The 18,984-nt window shown below is 38.4% G+C and overlaps 1 protein-coding gene across 7 annotated transcripts in view; it reads left to right on the top strand.

Annotated features, from left to right (window-relative positions):
- The window catches only part of LOC126183741 (spindle assembly abnormal protein 6 homolog), a 335,654-nt gene that overhangs the window by 305,006 nt on the left and 11,664 nt on the right, over window positions 1-18,984 (top strand). For 3 of the 7 annotated variants that reach the window (XR_007536801.1, XR_007536802.1, XM_049925950.1), the window contains exon 12: window positions 15,334-15,471. The exons of 2 other annotated variants lie outside the window; for them this stretch is intronic. Coding sequence is in view for 3 of the 5 variants with exons in the window: in XM_049925950.1 (XP_049781907.1) it covers window positions 15,334-15,471 (138 nt within the window). In the remaining 2 variants the exon portion in view is untranslated. Of the gene's footprint in view, window positions 1-15,333; window positions 15,472-15,960; window positions 16,283-18,984 lie in introns of those variants that run through there. 2 more of the 7 variants (XM_049925949.1, XM_049925954.1) reach the window with 1 other exon arrangement.

Consider the following 18,984-nt stretch of genomic DNA (forward strand, 5'->3'; position numbering starts at 1 on the left):
AGAGAGAGAGAGAGAGAGAGAGAGAGAGAGAGAGAGTTAGAGTGTTTGCCTCTGTGCTTGTAGCCCTGACTACTTAATTGTGAAGCTGTTAAGACACACCCTATGTATACAACACTAAAGTTGCCCGATAGCATCCCAGATGTGTTCCGCTGGGTTCAGATAAGGTAAATTTAATGGCCAATACATCAACACGAATTCACTGTCATGCTCTTCAAACTACTGTAGCATGGTTCTAGCCTTGCAAAATGGACAGTTAGCCTGCTGGAAAATGCTATCACAGTTGGGGAAGGCATCAAACATGATGGAATGCAGTTGGTTCGCAATAATTCTTATGTTGCCCACAGCTATCATTGTGCCGTAGATTGCTACCACAAGTCACATGGCAGACCAGGTGAAAGGCCCCCTTAGCATAATACAACTCGTACTGGCCTGCTTTTGTGATGTGGTGTATTTTTCAAGGCACCATTTGCCCGGATGATGGTATACCTGGGCAGGACCGTCGACCTGGTATAATAAGAAACTTGATTCATCTAACCAGGCAACATGTTTCCATTAATCCACAGACAAATCTAAATGATGCTGTGCCAACTGCTGTCATAACTGATGTCATTGGGGCAGCTTGGGAACACACAGTGGTTATCAGCTGCAGAGCCTGATGTTCAACAATGTGTGCTGAGTGGTGTGTTCCAAAACATTTATGCCTGCACCAGAATTATACTATATTGTCAGACCATTTTGTTTCCCTGTTACAAAGAAAACAATTATTAAATGGTTCAAATGGCTCTGAGAACTATGGGACTTAACTTCTGAGGTTATCAGTCCCCTAGAACTTAGAACTACTTAAACCTAACTAACCTAAGGACATCACACACATCCATGCCCGAGGCAGGATTCGAACCTGCAACCGTAGCTGTCGCGCGGTTCCAGACTGTAGCGCCTAGAACCGCTCAGCCACTCCGGCCGGCTAATTATTAAAGTGAAATCTTGCATGTCCATCTGATAGACCAGCTCCAAAAAAGTACATTACGAAATTCAGTTTTAACAATATGCCCTTTAGATTTTGTGATATTGGTAAGCAATTTTTCATCACATGTTCATTGCCTGATGTGCCCGTATATTTTTTTATAACATGGAAACAATCCAACAGTTGTAAAGGTCATAGTTTTCTCCTGGAATTGTGAAATTTATTTATTGTAGTATGTAATTCATGTCAGGCCATTGTTTAAGCAAATCACCACAGATGATGAATAAATTTTAGTATTTGGAGGTGGTATAGGAAAAGGTGAAAATTTGTTTCCCATTCTATTTAACTGTGCTGCAGTGACCCAAAACAGTACTAAGATACAAGTTCTTCAGGGAAGTATCTCAGTTTGAGAGTATTCTTAAAACTGTTGTTATGTTTGTTGACAGAGTTTGCATCAGAAGAGGTGCATATCCCATGGCACACAAGACCATTCGACATTAGGGGAAAGTAAGGAATACAGAGATCCAAATGAAATCTGGAAATCTTACAGTAAAGAGCTCAAATATCATCCCCAGAATGATAGATTATACTTTCATGTCTAGTAAAAGTGGGTGGTTTATCTAGAAAATTAACTATAGAAGCTTAACTTCCATTTTACTGAGTGGTGTCTCAAAATAAATTTACATCCTATAATGGCACTAGTTACAGTGCAGACTAGCTGCCATAGAATTGCATGCATTGGTAACAATACACCCCAACACAAACACTCACATGTAGACTGAACCCATCTTCCAAACCACAGGTGCTGGAACCTGAAATTCATCTAGAAGGTCATTATCAGTATCCTAAAAAGCAACTCATTTGTAAATTAGTACCACAGTTAGTGTATCTTGGGAGTGAGACTAGCTCTGTAGTATCTGTAAAAGGTTAGGTTTTTTGTTTCTAATTTTTTCAGCTACAGTGTGAAAGATATTCATTGATTTATAAGGGTGACGTTATCAGTTTATTCTGATCTGTTCCATTACTAATATTGTTTTAGTTTTGTGTGCCTATTTGGTACAGATTTTATGAAGTCCCACATAATTTTTAATTTATTATTTGAAATACTAATTTTATGTGCGTAAAGCATTCTTTGGTTGTCCTGCTTTTATAATTTTAAGCTTTTATCAACTCCCTTCTAGTTTAATTGCTCTGCTTGGTTTGTACTATACTTTTGTTATTTGCAAAGCTGCCTTTTCCTAGTACATGATGATCACACAAGTTTCCATTATTTTTATTTATTTATTTCAGTTTTATTTTTAACAATCTCTGGGAGAAAATGAATTAAAAAGAAGAATATTTCACATACTGGGAGGTTGTAGGATACTACTGTTCATAGGATCCATTAGCTACTCAGTGAATGGCATTAATTGTAACCTAAGAATTTCCACAAATTGCAGTGATATGTATGAGGAATAGATGTCAGGGAGAGATTTTCATCCTATATGAAATATTCAGTGATTCTACTTTCAGATTTTCTTTTACATAGACCATTCTGGCCCATTAGGTAGTGACTAGCCATTGTGTTATCACTGGCCGACAACATCATTTGAATGTGGAATGGAGGCAAATAGGCTCAGCACACCGTTGTCCCAGTTATCATCAGTTTCCCAGACTTTCGAGCCACTGCTTCTCACTCAAGTAGCTTCACAGTTGGCATTACTTGGTTGAATGCCTATAGTTCCAGTCCTCTCACCAAAGAAAGAACATTGACAGTTCTGGAAACTGAATCTGGGTCTTTGCATAGCAGAGAGACATGCTGGTCACTCAGCAACAGAAGCAAAATAGAAAAATACAAAGATATAAATTTCATAAAATGTAAAATTTTAATAGATGTGTACTGCATTATCAGTGAGCTGCAACTGGAATCAGTCATCTTATACACTGAAGCGCAAAAGAAACTGGTGTAGGCATGCTTCTTCAAATACAGAGGTGTGTATACAGGCAGAATACAGCAGTGCAGTCGGCAATGCCTATAAAAGACAAGTGTCTGGCTCAGTTATTAGATCAGTCACTGCTGCTACGATGGCAGATTATCAAGATTTAAGTGAGTTTGAACATGGTCCTATAGTTTGCGTACAAGTGATGGGACACAGGATCTCCAAGGTAGCGATGAAGTGGGAATTTTCCCATACCACCATTTCATTAGTGTACCGTGAATAGCAGGAATCCGGTAAAACATCAAATCTCCAACATCACTGTGGATGGAAAAAGATCCTGCCAGAATGGTATCAATGATGAAAGAGAATCTTCAACATGACAGAAGTGCAACCGTTCCACAAATTGCTGTAAATTTCAGTGCTGGGCCATCAACAAGTGTCAGCGTGCGAACTATTCAACGAAAAATCATCGATATGGGCTTTCGGAGACAATGACTCGCTTGTGTACCCCTGATGGCTGGGCGATACAAAGCTTTATGCCACACCTGGGCCTGTCAACACCAACATTGGGCTGTTGATGACTGGAAACATGTTGCCTGGTCAGACGAGCCTTGTTTCAAATTGTACGAAGCAGATGGATGTTTACAGCTATGCAGGTAACCTCATGAATCCATGGACCCTGTATGTCAGCAGGGGAGTGTTCAAGCTGGTGGACGATCTGTAATGGTGTGGAGTGTGTGCAGCTGGAGTGATATTGGACCCCCGATACATATAGATCTGACTGACAGGTGACATGTACGTAAACATCCTGTCTGATCACCTGCATCTGTTCATGTCCATTGTGCATTCTGACAGTCTTTGGAAATTCCGGCAGGACAATGCAACACCCCATATGTCCAGAATTGCTGCAGAATGGCTCCAGGAACACTCTTCTGAGTTTAAACACTTCTGCTGGCCACCAAACTCCCCAGACATGAACATAATTGAGCATATCTGGGATGCCTTGCAACATGCTGTTCAGAAGAGATCTCCACCCCCTCGTACTCTTATGGATTTTTGGACAGCCCTGCAGGATTCATCTTGTCAATTCCCTCCAGCACTACTTCAGACATTAGTTGAGGCTATGCCACGTTGTGTTGTGGCACTTTTGCATGCTCAAGGGCTCTGCACAATATTAGGTAGGTGTATCAGTTTCTTTGTGTCTTCAGGGTACAAATACTTACCACTAACATGTTGTAGCTCCCTGAAAAATAGAACAATGTCATTGGCTAAGATGGTAAGTGGCAGGTTTTAGTTCACAGAAAAGTATTGGGAAAAATGGAGTATAAAATCTACTTGTATGACCTATACTGGATGAGGCTGAAGTGTGTGGGCTTCAAATAAGATTGGGCAAACATTGGACATCCAGCATATACAACATAGGGTCGTCTGAATAGTAGTAGAATTTTATGATTTGTGAGTGTCACAAATATTCCAAAAAACCTGTGAGAAGGGGAATTCGATTTCAATGATCAGTGTGGGATTCTCCTACACACTTGTATGTCAACAGGTACAATAATAACACATCATCAGTAGATAATGTAGAAAAATACAGTGGTAAAGGCACTGGACTCATGTGCAGTCCACATCCAGACATGATGGTGTACGTATCTTCTCCAAATCACTTCAGAAAACCCCCGAGATGATCTCTACAGACAGTCTGTAGCTTGATTCATGCCTCAGGCATGGATGTGTGTGATGTCCTTAGGTTAGTTAGGTTTAAGTAGTTCTAAGTTCTAGGGGACTGATGACCTTAGAAGTTACGTCCCATAGTGCTCAGAGCCATTTGAACCATTTTTGTAAAGCTGACCGTGTGCCCTATTTCTAATATACAGATAGGTAGACAGATAATGACAAAGTTACTGATGGAATATTAAATCTGCCAGGAACAGACAAGTCAATAAGTTAACATGCACTCTTGACAAAATAGTGAAGCACCCGGAATGGGGGCAGGAAATGAAATGAAACTTCACGGGTTGAGAGGGAATGATCACAGTATCACATCATATTTATTTATAAATTGGCTGTGTAAGCTTACTTGTCACTAAGGATGTTGCATTCTCTTTGGCGTGGAAGCATGTGCTATTTCTGTTGGGAAGGGTGTCACAAAGTTGTGGTATCCTCCTGGGGCATGTTGGCCCATCAACTATTGTAACTGGTCCCACAGATGCTCTACCTATGACAGATCTTGTGGCTGCGGGGAATACCTCAATATCACATACACAGTTCTTAGAGACATAGGCCATGTGTGGGTGAGCATTGTCTTGTTGGAAAAAAATGTATCTGACACCATCACATAAGAGGTTACACATTAGGGTGTAGGATGTTTGTGACATACCATTGTGCATTCAGATTTCCATCAGTCACTAGCATCCATGACCAGCTGTGAAGCAGGTATCATTCTGCTTGATACTAGGGCATGTGGGAATTTATAGAAATGAACGAGATGACCAGACAGCCAAGGAAGTCTACAGAAACATGACATGACTCCCCGCATGATAATGACAGCAGTAACACTATTCAACCTCTCCAGGATGTTGGAAGAATGGAACCTACAATATCTCCATGTGCAAGTGGTCAAGGTGCATGCAAGAATAACAGCAGTCAAATAGACTGGAAATAACAACTTGTACATTCTGAATATTATTTACAAGAAGACGTAACACTACAGGTTACTGTCCAGCTGTGGTGTAAGTTGTAGAGTTAACACTAACATGTAATTTCGTGGAAGATGCATAATAAAAACACTAACACAGTCAGGCATTACACGAAGCCTAGGTGTGCAAGTCGGTTCTAGCTGGATGTACTCCACCTTTGATAACCTGGCCCTTCTAGTAGCATCTATATAACAGGTTTTCCTGTCCAGGCATTACTTAATAGGTATATTTTTTGACATTGTGAAGACCTATTGTACTACTTGCAGTCGCAAAGTCCATGGGCAGCTCCACGAATGGGGCTTTTGAGGATGTCTTCCCTTTCACCATGCTATTTTAAATATTGAGTCAGTGGTGTCTCCTCTGACCACTTTGAACAAGAGAATGATGTTCCTCACGATAGTGTTTTAAATGAATGCTATTTCTCAGTGCTATTAATACTATGACATAGATAGTTAAAAGTCCTGTCCAGTGTTCTTTGTTTGTTGACAACTTCTCCATCTCTTGCTCCTCCTCTGGAGTTGCAATAATTTATTTGTGGCAAAAGATTATTAGACAGTTTGAGGAAAGGGTGAAGAAGAGAGGTTTTAATTTCTAAACTGAGAAGTCTGTGGATGTTCTTCTTTAATCACTCATGTTCTGTCTGTAACTTTCCTAAGTTAAAGGTGAGGGACACAGTTCTCAATTTTAAAGACCTGTTGAGGTTTGTGTGCGTCAAATTTGATTCTAAGCTCACATCATTGCCACAAATCAGGGATCTGAAAATATTGTTCCTAGGACTGAACCAGCCAGCTCCAGTTTTACAGAGCTTTTGTGTGATCCTGACCTGATTATGTATGCAGAGTGAATGGGTCTGCAAGACTATCTGATTTAAAAAATGTTGGACTTGGTGCACCATGAAGCAATTAGGCTGGATACTGGGTATTTAGAATCAGCCCCATACTGAGCCTGTGTGCTGGGGCTGGTGAGCCTCTACTTGCCATCAGGCAGCAGCTCTCATGGTGTGACAAGCCTGTAAAACAATATTCACACCATAGAAATCTGCATACAATACAATTACTCAGACACCAATGGAAAGGCTTTTTCATTGCTGACATTGAATAATTTGCCCCTGTAAGATACGTGTGGAGGATTGCACTTTAGAAAGAGGTGTGGCCGGTTTTAACATTTTACTCTGCAGGTGGAGTAAATCTCCACCTTGGCTCCAACAGAGGCCCAGAATTGTTTTAGAGCTGACATATTTTAAGAACGACTGCATTCCAGATTTTATGTTCCAGCACATACTTTATAACATAGTAGATAGGCATCATGGTTTTAAAGTAGGTACACTGATGGTTCAGAACAAATGGGCTCCCTTGGCTGTGTGTCCCCCAACTGTGTTTTCAGGATTCACCTTCCCTATGAATACACTGTCTTTACCACAGAGCTCCATGTTAAAGCAATGATCTTCAGAGCAAACAGTTTCTTATCTGCTCTGATTCCTTTAGTGCCCTACAATCATTGCAGCAAATGTTTCCAGCACAGAAAATGCTCCAGTTAATACAATACCAACTGTTCTTTCTTCAACAGCTGTGAAGCAGGTATCATTCTGCTGGATGCTAGGGCATGTGGGAATTTATAGAAATGAACAAGATGACCAGACAGCCAAGGAAGTCTACAGAAACATGACATGACACAATGTGCAGTTCCCCTGCAGGTTGTCATTTTGCTGATGAGTCAAAGAGCCATGGAATTACAGGAGAAGGAGTGACATCAGTGAGGGACAATGAAATGCAGTCAGTGAAGTGAACTATCCAGCCATGACATTCCTCATATTGGTCACACCTGTATGATGAAGTAACCCTGGCCCACCTCCAAAATGGGAGCTCTCCTTTAATGAATGGCTTCATACTCCAATGATGCCTGTGACATACAAATCACTATATGACACATTTTAACTGCATATGCTTTATATTGTGATGAGAGGTCCAAAGCAAAGTTCGGTGGGGATTTGGCACCTTTTTTAACTGATGATGAGATGAATGGGGTAAGACTTTTAAATTTTTTTGAAGTCCTGAAATCCAGCCTAACCTTTTACACTCATGATTTTAATGTTTGAAGAGTGTCTGGCTTATTCTTTTAATTCCAGCAGTTGACCAGTCACAGCTGTCTGGTATACTATATTATTTATTTCCATTGGTTTTTCCTTTTTTTAAAAGTTTTTGCTCTGGCAACATACATTAGTTTCTTAGGATTTGTGTGTGTGTGTGTGTGTGTGTGTGTGTGTGTGTGTGTAATTAATGTTTTACTGTTTTGTGATTTTTATCCACACTCATCCCATAAAATTTTAGTATGGGCACTAAAGACCTTTCTGTTATTCACCCACACCAGCATATCATCAAGAATTGTCATAGGACAGAATCAGATAATTGTTAGTCTATATCACTGATGTCAAGCTCTAGTAGAATTACAGAACATACACATGTGTGCAAAACGTAAGGACCAAAGTAACTGTCACATGATGTGTCGCTGCCAAGTGACATAGCTTGACAAAACTGGGACCATACTTAGGAGTAATTGCAACAGTATAATATGGTACAGTACACTACAGTACAGTACAGATGGTAACTGAAAGAAATATGACAAGAGATGAACAGAAATGTTGCTTATATGCAGGAACAATAATTACAGTAAATTCTCTGCATTTCATGATGGTTGCCCAGGCCTTACAAATGGCAGGACTTGATTCTTAACAGGGTGAATGATTCCCATGAACAGTAACACATGCTCTGTAATGTGCTCCCATGGTGGCCACAAGGCTGGTAAGAAGTTCTTGTGATAGGGTGTTCCATTCCTCTACTGGTGCAGTTGACAACTGTTGGATAGTCTTTATGCTTGCAGTCGTGGTGCAATATGCCTCCCTAATGCATCCCACATATGCTTGATGGGATTTAAGTTGGGGGAACAGACTGACCTGGCTATTCACTGGGTATTATCTCATTCCAGGAGCTCCTCCACTTCTGCTGTTCAGTGTGGTCACACATTGTCATCCATAAATATGAAGCCAGGGCTGAATACACTCTTCAAAAGATGTGGAGTACAGTGTCACAAGAACATTGACTAGAGCATGTACTGTGTTCAAAGATTTGGAGGTCAGTACACCCAAGCAGCGTAACTGAACTGCCAAATCAATCATTTTTGACAATGTTCATGAGTGCATTGTGTGTTTCCACAGCTCACCATATGAGGATATGTCTAACATTGTTGAACATGTAAAATGTAAACTTTCATGGCCATAAATGTCACAGTTAATAAAATGTTCCACTTTAAAAACAGCCGTTTCATTGGATTTTAAAGTGAAATCCATTTGACCACAGTATAATAGCCTGGAACATTTTATTAATTGTTGTACATGATCATTCTGATGATGCGGGTGTTATGGTGTGGTGAGGAATAATGTCATATTGGAAGAAATCCTTGAAATGTGCAGATGGATGAGCTCTTGGAACAAGAGGATATTTGGCAAATGGAATAGCCTACCAGTTCCCCTGACTTAAATTCCATCAGCACATGTAGGATGTGTTGGGAGACATATTGCAGCATATCTGCATGCACCAATGACCATCCAGCAGTTGTCAACCATGCTGATGGAGAATGGAACTCCCTATCACAAGAACTCCTTACCAAGCTTGTGACCAGCATGGAAGTACACTGCTGAGCATGCATTGCCATTTGTGGTGATCACCCACACCCTTTTAAGAACCATATCCCACTGTTTGTAATGTCCAAGAGAACATCATGAATTGTGGAGACTTCAGTGTAATTATTATCTTTGAATGAAAACATCAGTTCTATTTGTTTCTTTGTGTATTTCTTTCATTTACCTTCTGTACATACTGTTGCAGTTCTTTCTATGTATGGTCCAAGTTTCATTGAGCTATGTTACTTGGCAGGGACACATCATGCAAAAGTTACTTTTGTCATCAAGTTTTGTACACTAGTGACTTTTATGCTAATGTAATATGATTTTTTGGAAACTGAAAAGCTTCTCTATAAAGATCAGCATGGACTTCACAGACAGAGATCTTGCAAATTTACCCTCACATTGAAGGAATCTGATACAGTTCTGCACTGTCATTTGTCTATAAGAAGGTAACAGCACCAGAAGACTAGAAAATAGTAGCAAAACTTGTGTAAGATCAATAATTGGTGCAGGGACTGGGAGTTGACCCGTCACCTTGAATTGATATAATGTACTATGCATATATAGACAAATAAATTTAATACTGTTCAATTACATTAATGGCATTAAATCACTGGGAACAGTGACCATTGTAAAATACCCATGCATAACCATTCACAGTGATCAACAGTGGAATGATCATGTAAAATAAATTGTAGGAAAAGCAGATACTAGGCTCAGATTCATTGGAACAGTCTTAAGGAAATGTAATTCGTCCGTAAAAGAAATGGCTTATAAAACACTTGTTTGTCCAATTGTTGAATATTGATAATCAACATGAGACCTTTATCAGATTGAATTAATAGAAAAGAACCATGAAAGACTGGAGTGTTTCATCAGAGGATTGTTTAGTCAGTGCAAGAGCATTATGAAGATGCCCAACAAACATCAATGGCAAATGCTACAAGAGAGGCATTGTGCAGAATGGAGAGGTTCTCTATTGAAATTCTGAGAGTGTACATTCTGGGAAGATATGGGAAACTTGTTACTTCCTTCCACATGTTGCATGAAGTGACAATAATAGGAAAATTGAAGAAATTAGAGCTAATGTGGAGATTTACCAGTAATCATTCTTCCCATGCCCCTTTTGTGAATTGAACAGGGAGAAGAGGAAATTTTGTGATACCAGAAGTACCTTCCACCACTCACCATAAAGTGGTTTGCAGTGTATAGTTGTAGACATAGTTGTAGATCAATTTCTTCTTCTTGGCATAAGCTTCACTAAAACATCTAAGAAAATAATTTTCTTTATACATGGTCCAGTCATATTAATATGACCACCATCTGCATTCAATGTCAATGTTCAATAACCACTCAAAGCCACCAGGTGGTAGCAATAATAGTGGAGGGTATATCAAGTGTGTTGGGTGATGTGGAAAACAGTGCAGTTGTAATGCAGAAATGGAGCAATTGGCATCCAAAAGGGCATAGTAATTGGCTTTTGGGCAAAGGGCAGAAACATTTCTGACATGGTTAAGTCTGTTAATTGTTCACATGCTGCTGTCGTTAAAGTATACTGTGCATGACAAAATGGCACTCTCCAAAACCGGCACTGTGGTGTACCATGGGCCATAGATGGCAAGGGTGAATGATCGCTGCAGAGATGTGTGTGGGCAAACAGACATCCAACTGTTGAGCAACTGATTGCCAAGATGAACCAAGGGCTACCGTATTGACAATGTCTCCTCAACGACCTTTCAGCAAACGTTGCTGTGTATGGGCCTCCACAGCAGGTGCCTGGTTCATGCACCCTAAGTGACTGCTGTTCATTGGCAATGAAGGCTGGAATTTCCACACCAGTACCACAACAGGACATCCACTGGGTGCTGACAGATGGAATTTTCAGATGAGTCATGTTTGTGCTCCCTTTGATAGATGGCCATTGGTGTGTACAGTGTGAAAAATCTAAAGTAAACACTGAGGAAGATTTGTGGTCAGCTGAATGTTTTTGTGACATTACTTGGGTGATCTCATCATTCTGCAAGCCACAATCGATCAACACAAGTAGGTGTCTACCCTTGGGGACCATGTTCACCCCTACATGCAGTTTGTTTTTCCTCAGCATGATAGCATCTACCAGCAGGACAATTCAATATGTCACACAGCTTGCAGTGTAAGTGCATGGTTCAAAGAGCATCAGTATGGGTTTACCATACTCTCATGGCCATCAAGCTCCCTGGATTTAAATACAATTGAGAATCTGTCAGACTATATACATCCATGGGGCTGTTCACACCATGGATCCTCCACCAAGAAACCTAGCACAACTGGCCACAGCACTGGAATCAGCATGCCTCCACATCTCTGTAGGTGCCTTCCAGAACTTCATTGACTCTCTTTCTGCACATGTTGCAGTGGTCTGCACGACAAAAAGCGGTTATTCAGGCTTTTGACGGGTTGTGAACAGTGTATTTGTATCCCTTGCTAATGTAAGAGTCATCATCTCCATGTTTCATAACTGATTTGCAGTCAGTAGATGATAAGCTATAGCCATCAATACTGAGTATTTATATTTCAGTGGCCAAATGAGGTTCCGAAATACATAATAGTTAGTTATACTGTTAATATATGTCATCATTCTTTCTCAGTCGATACTTCAATGCCATTTATCATGGCCGGCCGTTGTGGCTGAGCTGTTCTAGGCCCTTCAGTCTGGAACTGCGCGGCCGCTACGATCACAGGTTCGAATCCTGCCTCGGGCATGGATGTGTGTGATGTCCTTAGGTTAGTCAGGTTTAAGTAGTTCTAAGTTCTAGGGGACTGATGACCTAAGATGTTGTCCCATAGTGCTCAGAGCCATTTGAATCATTTATCATGCAGATTCGAAACTTCTACTTGTCTGTTGCAACAGTAATAAAAATCACTTGGGAGGAAAGCAAACTTTATTCTTATCATATAATTACCATTATTTAGTTAACAGTTTATTCATTCACAGTGGTATTACACACACACACACACACACACACACACACACACACACACACACACACACACACACCATGCTCTCTTCTTCTTCTCTCTCTCTCTCTCTCTCTCTCTCTCTCTCTCTCTCTCTCACTCACTCACTCACTCACTCACTCACTCACTCACTCTCTCTCACCCCCACCCCTCTCCCCTGCACACCTACAAGCCACCCTCTCCCTCCTCTCTGTAGAGTGACGTCAAACCATCAAAATATGACAATATGCCTGCCTCTCCATGCATTCCTCATGCATCGCCTGCTGAACTCAGATCATCAGTGTACATTTTTCCAATAACATATTCCAATAATGTACTATGAAAGTGTGCTATGCCATAGCTAAGGATGGAGTACACATAGAAATAGTAATTAACAGTGAGGCACTTGCTGTTACACACTGGTGTCAGAATTCTTAAGGGCATCACATGCTGATGACATTCTTTTTGCTAACACCTTTATTCCACTTCAACATGTGGGGAAGCAAGTATAGCCCTCCCTAGTCCACTCTCTGGTATTACTAAGGTGGTCTATATTTGGTCCATGCTGCCAAATATGATTTTGATTACAGGAGCAAGTGCACCCTCACCTATATTATGACTAATGATGTTTTGTTCATTGCACAATTATTTGAAATTTATCATAAATGCTTTTATTATAACCTTATTGTTGATGAATTCTGGTGGCTGGAAAGAGACAACATGTGGTGAAATTTCTTTCCACTTACCAGTTTTGAAACTATAATGTGTTGTACGATTTAAAAATTAATGATGTGGTGTGGTTCTTGACTACTGTATGATAAGTATTTCAGCTAAACTTCACATTTGAAGGATATTTTTAGGGTACACAGGAGTTCACGTCATTTCTTTCAAAGATTCTGTTTGTTTTATCTTACACTATAGAGTGATAGTCTTTGCTGGAGTTCACTCAAGAAAATATCCCCTTCCTGTAGAAAATTTTGAGGTAACTGCAGAGTCCCATACAGCAAGGCAATGATCAGTTTCAATCATCAGAATGGGTATGATTTCTAGAGTCAGCTGAAAACATGAGTTGTTTGGAGCTGGGTGTCCCCTATATCATCAGCACCTATGGGTGAAACCTGACCCTGTGAACTGCAAGTGAAGGAATTGTGTTCATTAGTCAACATAGTGATCTTGTCTTTCTACACTGTGCCTAAAATGTGGCAGAACTTCAATACATTCTCATTGTGTTTAGCAAGGGACTTTGATTTCTGAATAGTGTTGTAGCAGTTGAGTGTAGTAATCCAAACTTCCCATTGACCGTATTCCATAATGCTTTCTGTGTTACATACTCCATGTCAAGTTGATTATTTCTTGTGTGATGAGCAGATTTAGATTGTAATACTTTTTTGATGAACTCAAATTTAGGGAAGGCAACTGTTATGATTAAACTTCACTGATGGCAGTTTTTGGGGTAACATATCGACATTTCTTAAAATGTGATGATAGTGAACCAACTCTGAAGCACAATTATTAGGAATGAACATTAGGTTGTTTCAATTTAAAAACAATTACAGTGTATGTAAGAGGTTTGGTCATAGTGAATCTGTCTGTATCATTAATAGAGCAGAAGCAAATTTCAGGGAAGAAATGTGTTGAAACATTTGGTAAACATTATACAGCTAATGTGATGGAGAAGTTGCAGTTTTCATGGAAATCTCATGAAAGAAATCTGCAGCAGGGGGTCATACAGGGACACTGGCTTTCTCCCAGTGTTTTTCAGGTGTCATTTCAACTGTATATACTGCACCTATAGAGTGGGAAGCAAGTGTCATCTCATAGCTGGCCAATCTGGGAGAGGACTGAGCGCAGACAGAAAGGGAGCTGCCAACATGACTGCTTCTGAATATTGGACATAAAATACTGTGACTAGTAACCAGTTTATTTAAATAAATTGCTTAGTTAAATCCTGTCATTGCACCCCTGCCAGCTAATATACCTAAAAATTTTGTATCTGTTACACAAACTAAAGAATTATCATGTACAATGAATGTGGCATCATTATGGTCCCTCTTCAAAGTGAAATTCATGCTGTTTGTTTCATTTATTTATTTCCAGCATTTATTTAATGCTTATTGACTGACTGTAAAGATCTTTGAATGTTTGATTTGTTCTCTCTAGCAAAAGTTATGATGTTTTATCTGTAGTTACAATGTTTTTCTGCAAAGAGAATTTTTCTCTGTGCCTACCATTCTGTAAAAAGATATCAAGGTCTATCAAGAACAGTAAAAGTCCTAAGATGCTGCCTTAACTAACCCCTATATTACCATATTTTGGATCAGAAGAATGTTTGTTTGATGGCCATACTATTTCTGCCCTCTGTAACCTGTTTTCCAGATGTGACCAGAGCCAGTCATTTATTACTATTCTTATTGCCAATGTTGCTATGTTTTCATTAGAATTTTATAGTCTACATTGTCAAAGACTTTGGGTACATCTTACAAATATGCCTGTTAAGCAGTTACCTTTGTCTAGTGTATGAAGTGAAAATGGCTACAACAATAAATGTTCAGTGCAGATCTGAGTGTTTAAGAACTTCACCATGAAGAAAGAAACTCATTATTGACACAAATTATGTGTGGCAATGAAGTGGGTTCCTTTTATCATGACTTAGAAATATCAGTCAATGGAATGTCATGATCAGTCACTATCCAGCTAAAAATGTTCTACGCACAAGTGACTGAAAAACACATGGCAGCTCTCTTCTAAGACAGAAATGATCTACTACTTTCCAATTTTTGCCTTATGTAGCCTACTGTAGTTATCTGTGGAGACTTCAAAATAAATCTCATAAATGAAAGTGGTTAAAAAGATCTTTCCTTTAATGCCTTATGTGGGATTAATATATGTACTCACATATATGAACCTACAAGAATAACAAATAATACAAAAACTATCATAGACAACATATTTTGTAATGTAGAATCTGCAGAAGTAGAAATAACAAATTCAAATTAAGGGATATTACACCTCACTTTCTTGTCCTAAAATTCATTCAGTACTGATACCAGTGGCAAAACAAAAGCAGATTTGATCTGTAAATGAAATATTTCTTCACAGGAAAGAGTATGCACCAAGTTTTCAGGTCCATAAAGCAGATGTTCATCATTCTCCCACCATTCAGTGCATATGCCATCATCTTCTCATTCTATTCTGGAACCTTGTGGCTGTGGGACACTTACAGCTGGAGAAAATGCAGTAAGTCACTGTTGTATGTTTTTCATGCAACATTTGTATAGTTTTGATTGAATGTTATGTGAAGCTAAATCTGTGTAAAAATTAGATAAAACTCGTTCATGGAAATAGTAGTTGTAAGCTTCCAGTATCTCCCTTGATCTCCATGACTTTAAGTGGGTGTGTTATCTGTAGATTGCCAAAAAAGAAAATAGCAGAATGGGGTAATAGTACACAGGTCTAATGGGATAGAAGTTCACAGGACATACTTTCACCCCATCAAGAAACTATTTGCAAACCTGTACTCTGTAACCTGTAATTTGTTGTGCAGTCCCTTCAGGTGTATTCAAGCATTTTTGTTGATGTTTGTTTATCTTAGATGCCTCATTATTCACCTTAGAGAGTCTGAATTAACTTTTCTTTCGTTGGCTAGTGATTTTTTCAAACATTCCTACCTCTCAAACATGTTTCAAATATAATCACATCTTCCACAGTGGCATTTTTTCTTTCCAGAAACCAACTGAGAACGTCAACTTCATGGTACAAAAACTTCTTCATTGGAGGAAGAACAAGTAATAGTGCAACACTGCATTTCTCTTAACAAACACATTTGTGACCTTACACTCAGATCATTATGACATCTAGTTTTTGAATTTACAAAAAAATGAAGAGTTCTTAGTTCATTTTTTCATGTTTTTATTTGTTAGTACTTTTATTTTCTTCAATTTGGGGTAAAAGTATTTACTGTGTACTCTTACACGTGCCCACTTACTCTTACCCAGAGCATGCAGTAAGAGCAAGCAAAATTATTTTTCAGGATAACTTTTATTACTCCTGTAAAAATAATTATATGGCAATGAGACTTTTATGCAATGTTATTAAGATGTTAAACTATGTGTTGCATTTGTAGTTGATATAATATTGCTTCAAGTCTTTTAAAAAAGTATTTAGTAAAGTTAAAAATGTGTATTTTTACCCTCACCTATCCTATCATCACTAACAAATAGCGGTAATGCTTCTAATGCCTGTTTCTAAAGTTTCATAGCATATTTTGAGGTGTGCATTCTAATGATGATGTCAAGAATCAGATCAATGGTAACACAAAATTCAGTTCCTGGATAACACCTATAGAACTTCAATTTATAGAATATGTTACAAATTACAAGAAGGTGCATACAAAAACACTGTGAAGGCAAAAATTTTGAATTATAATAGCTTAAAAAGACAGTCTGATACCAAATCAACAGCTGTATGGAAAACACTGAAAGGTGAAACAAGGAAGAGATGTGAAGATAAGGAAATAATTCTTGAGAATATAGACAGTTTTTGTATTAAAAAAGATGATGTGACTAGAAACTTACTGATATACTAGAACTGTGTGCCAGACTGGGGCTCAAAAATGAGACTTCTGTTTTTCACAGGCAATTGCTCTACAGACTGAGTTATACAATCACAGTTCACAAGCTGACCACTCTCCTTTATTTCTGTCAGTGCCACATCTCACACCTCCCAATCTTCACAGAAGTACTATGGCATACCTTGTGGGACTAGCATTCTGGAACACAGTGTTAAGATAAGTAATGATTTATTTAACTGTGTGTCTAATAATCAGTGTTCAGTCCTATATCAGAATGTACAAGGTTTATGTAATAAGTTGGGGGAACTTGAAGTTTTGTTAAGTGGCAGTTTTAACCAAGTATCTGTTGTATGTGTCAGTGAACACTGGTTACAAAACTCTCAAATATGTACAGCAGCCCTTCCCAGATTTAAAATCATAAACAGTTTTGGCAGAAAAAAGTACAGGTACGGAGGTGTTTGTATTTATGTTAGAGACAATTTTAATTCTAAAGAAGTAAAGTTAAACAAAGTAAAGTGTATAGAAAAAGAATTTGAATACTTTGTCTGTGAACTGACTGGCTGTGTTTTGGTAATTGTCTGTATATATAGGTCACCTTCTGGGAATATTCTTTTGTTTTTAAAAAAATCTTGAGGATCTAATGAATGAATTGAGACTTAGGTCAAAATCAACAGTTGTACTGGGTGATTTCAACATCAATTTTAGAAGTAATAGTAATGCACATAAGGATCAATTGCTAAATCTCTTCACATCATATAATTTACAAGCTACAGTAACTGATATCACCAGGTATGGAGACGGGTGTGATACAACAATTGATCAGATGTTTATTAACAAAGAGACCTGTAGTTATGAGGTTGAAATAACAGATACTGGTTTCTCTGACCACAATGGCATTAATCAAGCTCCTAATAAAAAATATGCTTAGGAAAAAGCATGGCAATGGAAACTATATAGAAACAAGATATATTAATGAAAGTAGGCTTTGGAATTTTCATAGCATGTTGCATAGTGTTGAATGGGGCAGAGACCCAAACAAAACTGTAGACTCTAAATATGAGTCATTTTTCTCTGATTATAATTACTGTTTTGATGTCAACTTCCCCCTCAAGAAAGCAAAAATCTCTCTCAAATCTAATTCATAGTTAACTGCAGGAATTAAGAAATCTGCAGGTACTCTTAGAAATCTGAGTTGGCATTCAAAGCGTAATGCAGCTTTAAAACCATATCTTAGATACTACAGAAAAGTTATTCATGCAGCAATAAAACCAAATCAATTTGGAAATTGGTAAATCCAAAGTGACAAATGATAATCTTATCATAAAAAAGGGAGGAAAAGTTCTTGAAGACCCTTGATGTGTTGCCAATATGTTCAATGACTACTACATTAACAGTGCTCAAAATCTTATCCAGAACCTGGGGAACTCAAAAGGTAGTAAGTCAAAAGTTCCAGCAAATGAAAAGACAATGTTTTTGTACCCAGTTACGCATTCAGAAGTAAGAAATCCAATTAATAAGCTGAAAAATAAAATGTTCTGATAAGGCCATAAAATATAGTGCAAACAAAATAATAATTGAACTAGTTGATATTATTAATACATCATTTAAAACTGGTGAATTCCCTTCTCCACTTAAAAAATCAATAGTAAAGCCACTTTATAAAAAAGACTGTCCATATACCATACAAAATTATAGACCATTGACACAACTTTCAGGTTTTGCTAAAATAATTGAGAGGATTATGTACGAGAGACTGTTGAGTTTCCTAAACAAATGCAAAATTCTAACCAATGCACAGAATGGATTCAGGAAAAACAGGTCTACAGAAACAGCTGTATATCACTTCTTGGTACAGGTTTTAACTGCAATGGATAATGAGGACTTAAATTGTGGAATATTTTTAGATCTATCCAAGGCATTTGACCTCATCAGCCATGATATTTTGCTAGAGAAACTGTATTGCTATGGAGTACATGGAAAAGCATACAGCTGGTTTCAATCATATCTGTGCAGCAGATATCAAAGGTTGAAAAAATACATAATGGCACAAAATATTACTCAACATATCTGAAAGTCATCTGTGGTGTACTCCAGGGTTCTGTTCTAGGCCCTCTGCTCTTCTTAGTTTTTATTAACGATTTTCCTAACCATCTAACAAGAGCAGAATCAGTACTTTTCAC

This window comes from Schistocerca cancellata, chromosome 4, assembly GCF_023864275.1.
Source record: "Schistocerca cancellata isolate TAMUIC-IGC-003103 chromosome 4, iqSchCanc2.1, whole genome shotgun sequence".
NCBI lineage: Eukaryota > Metazoa > Arthropoda > Insecta > Orthoptera > Acrididae > Schistocerca > Schistocerca cancellata.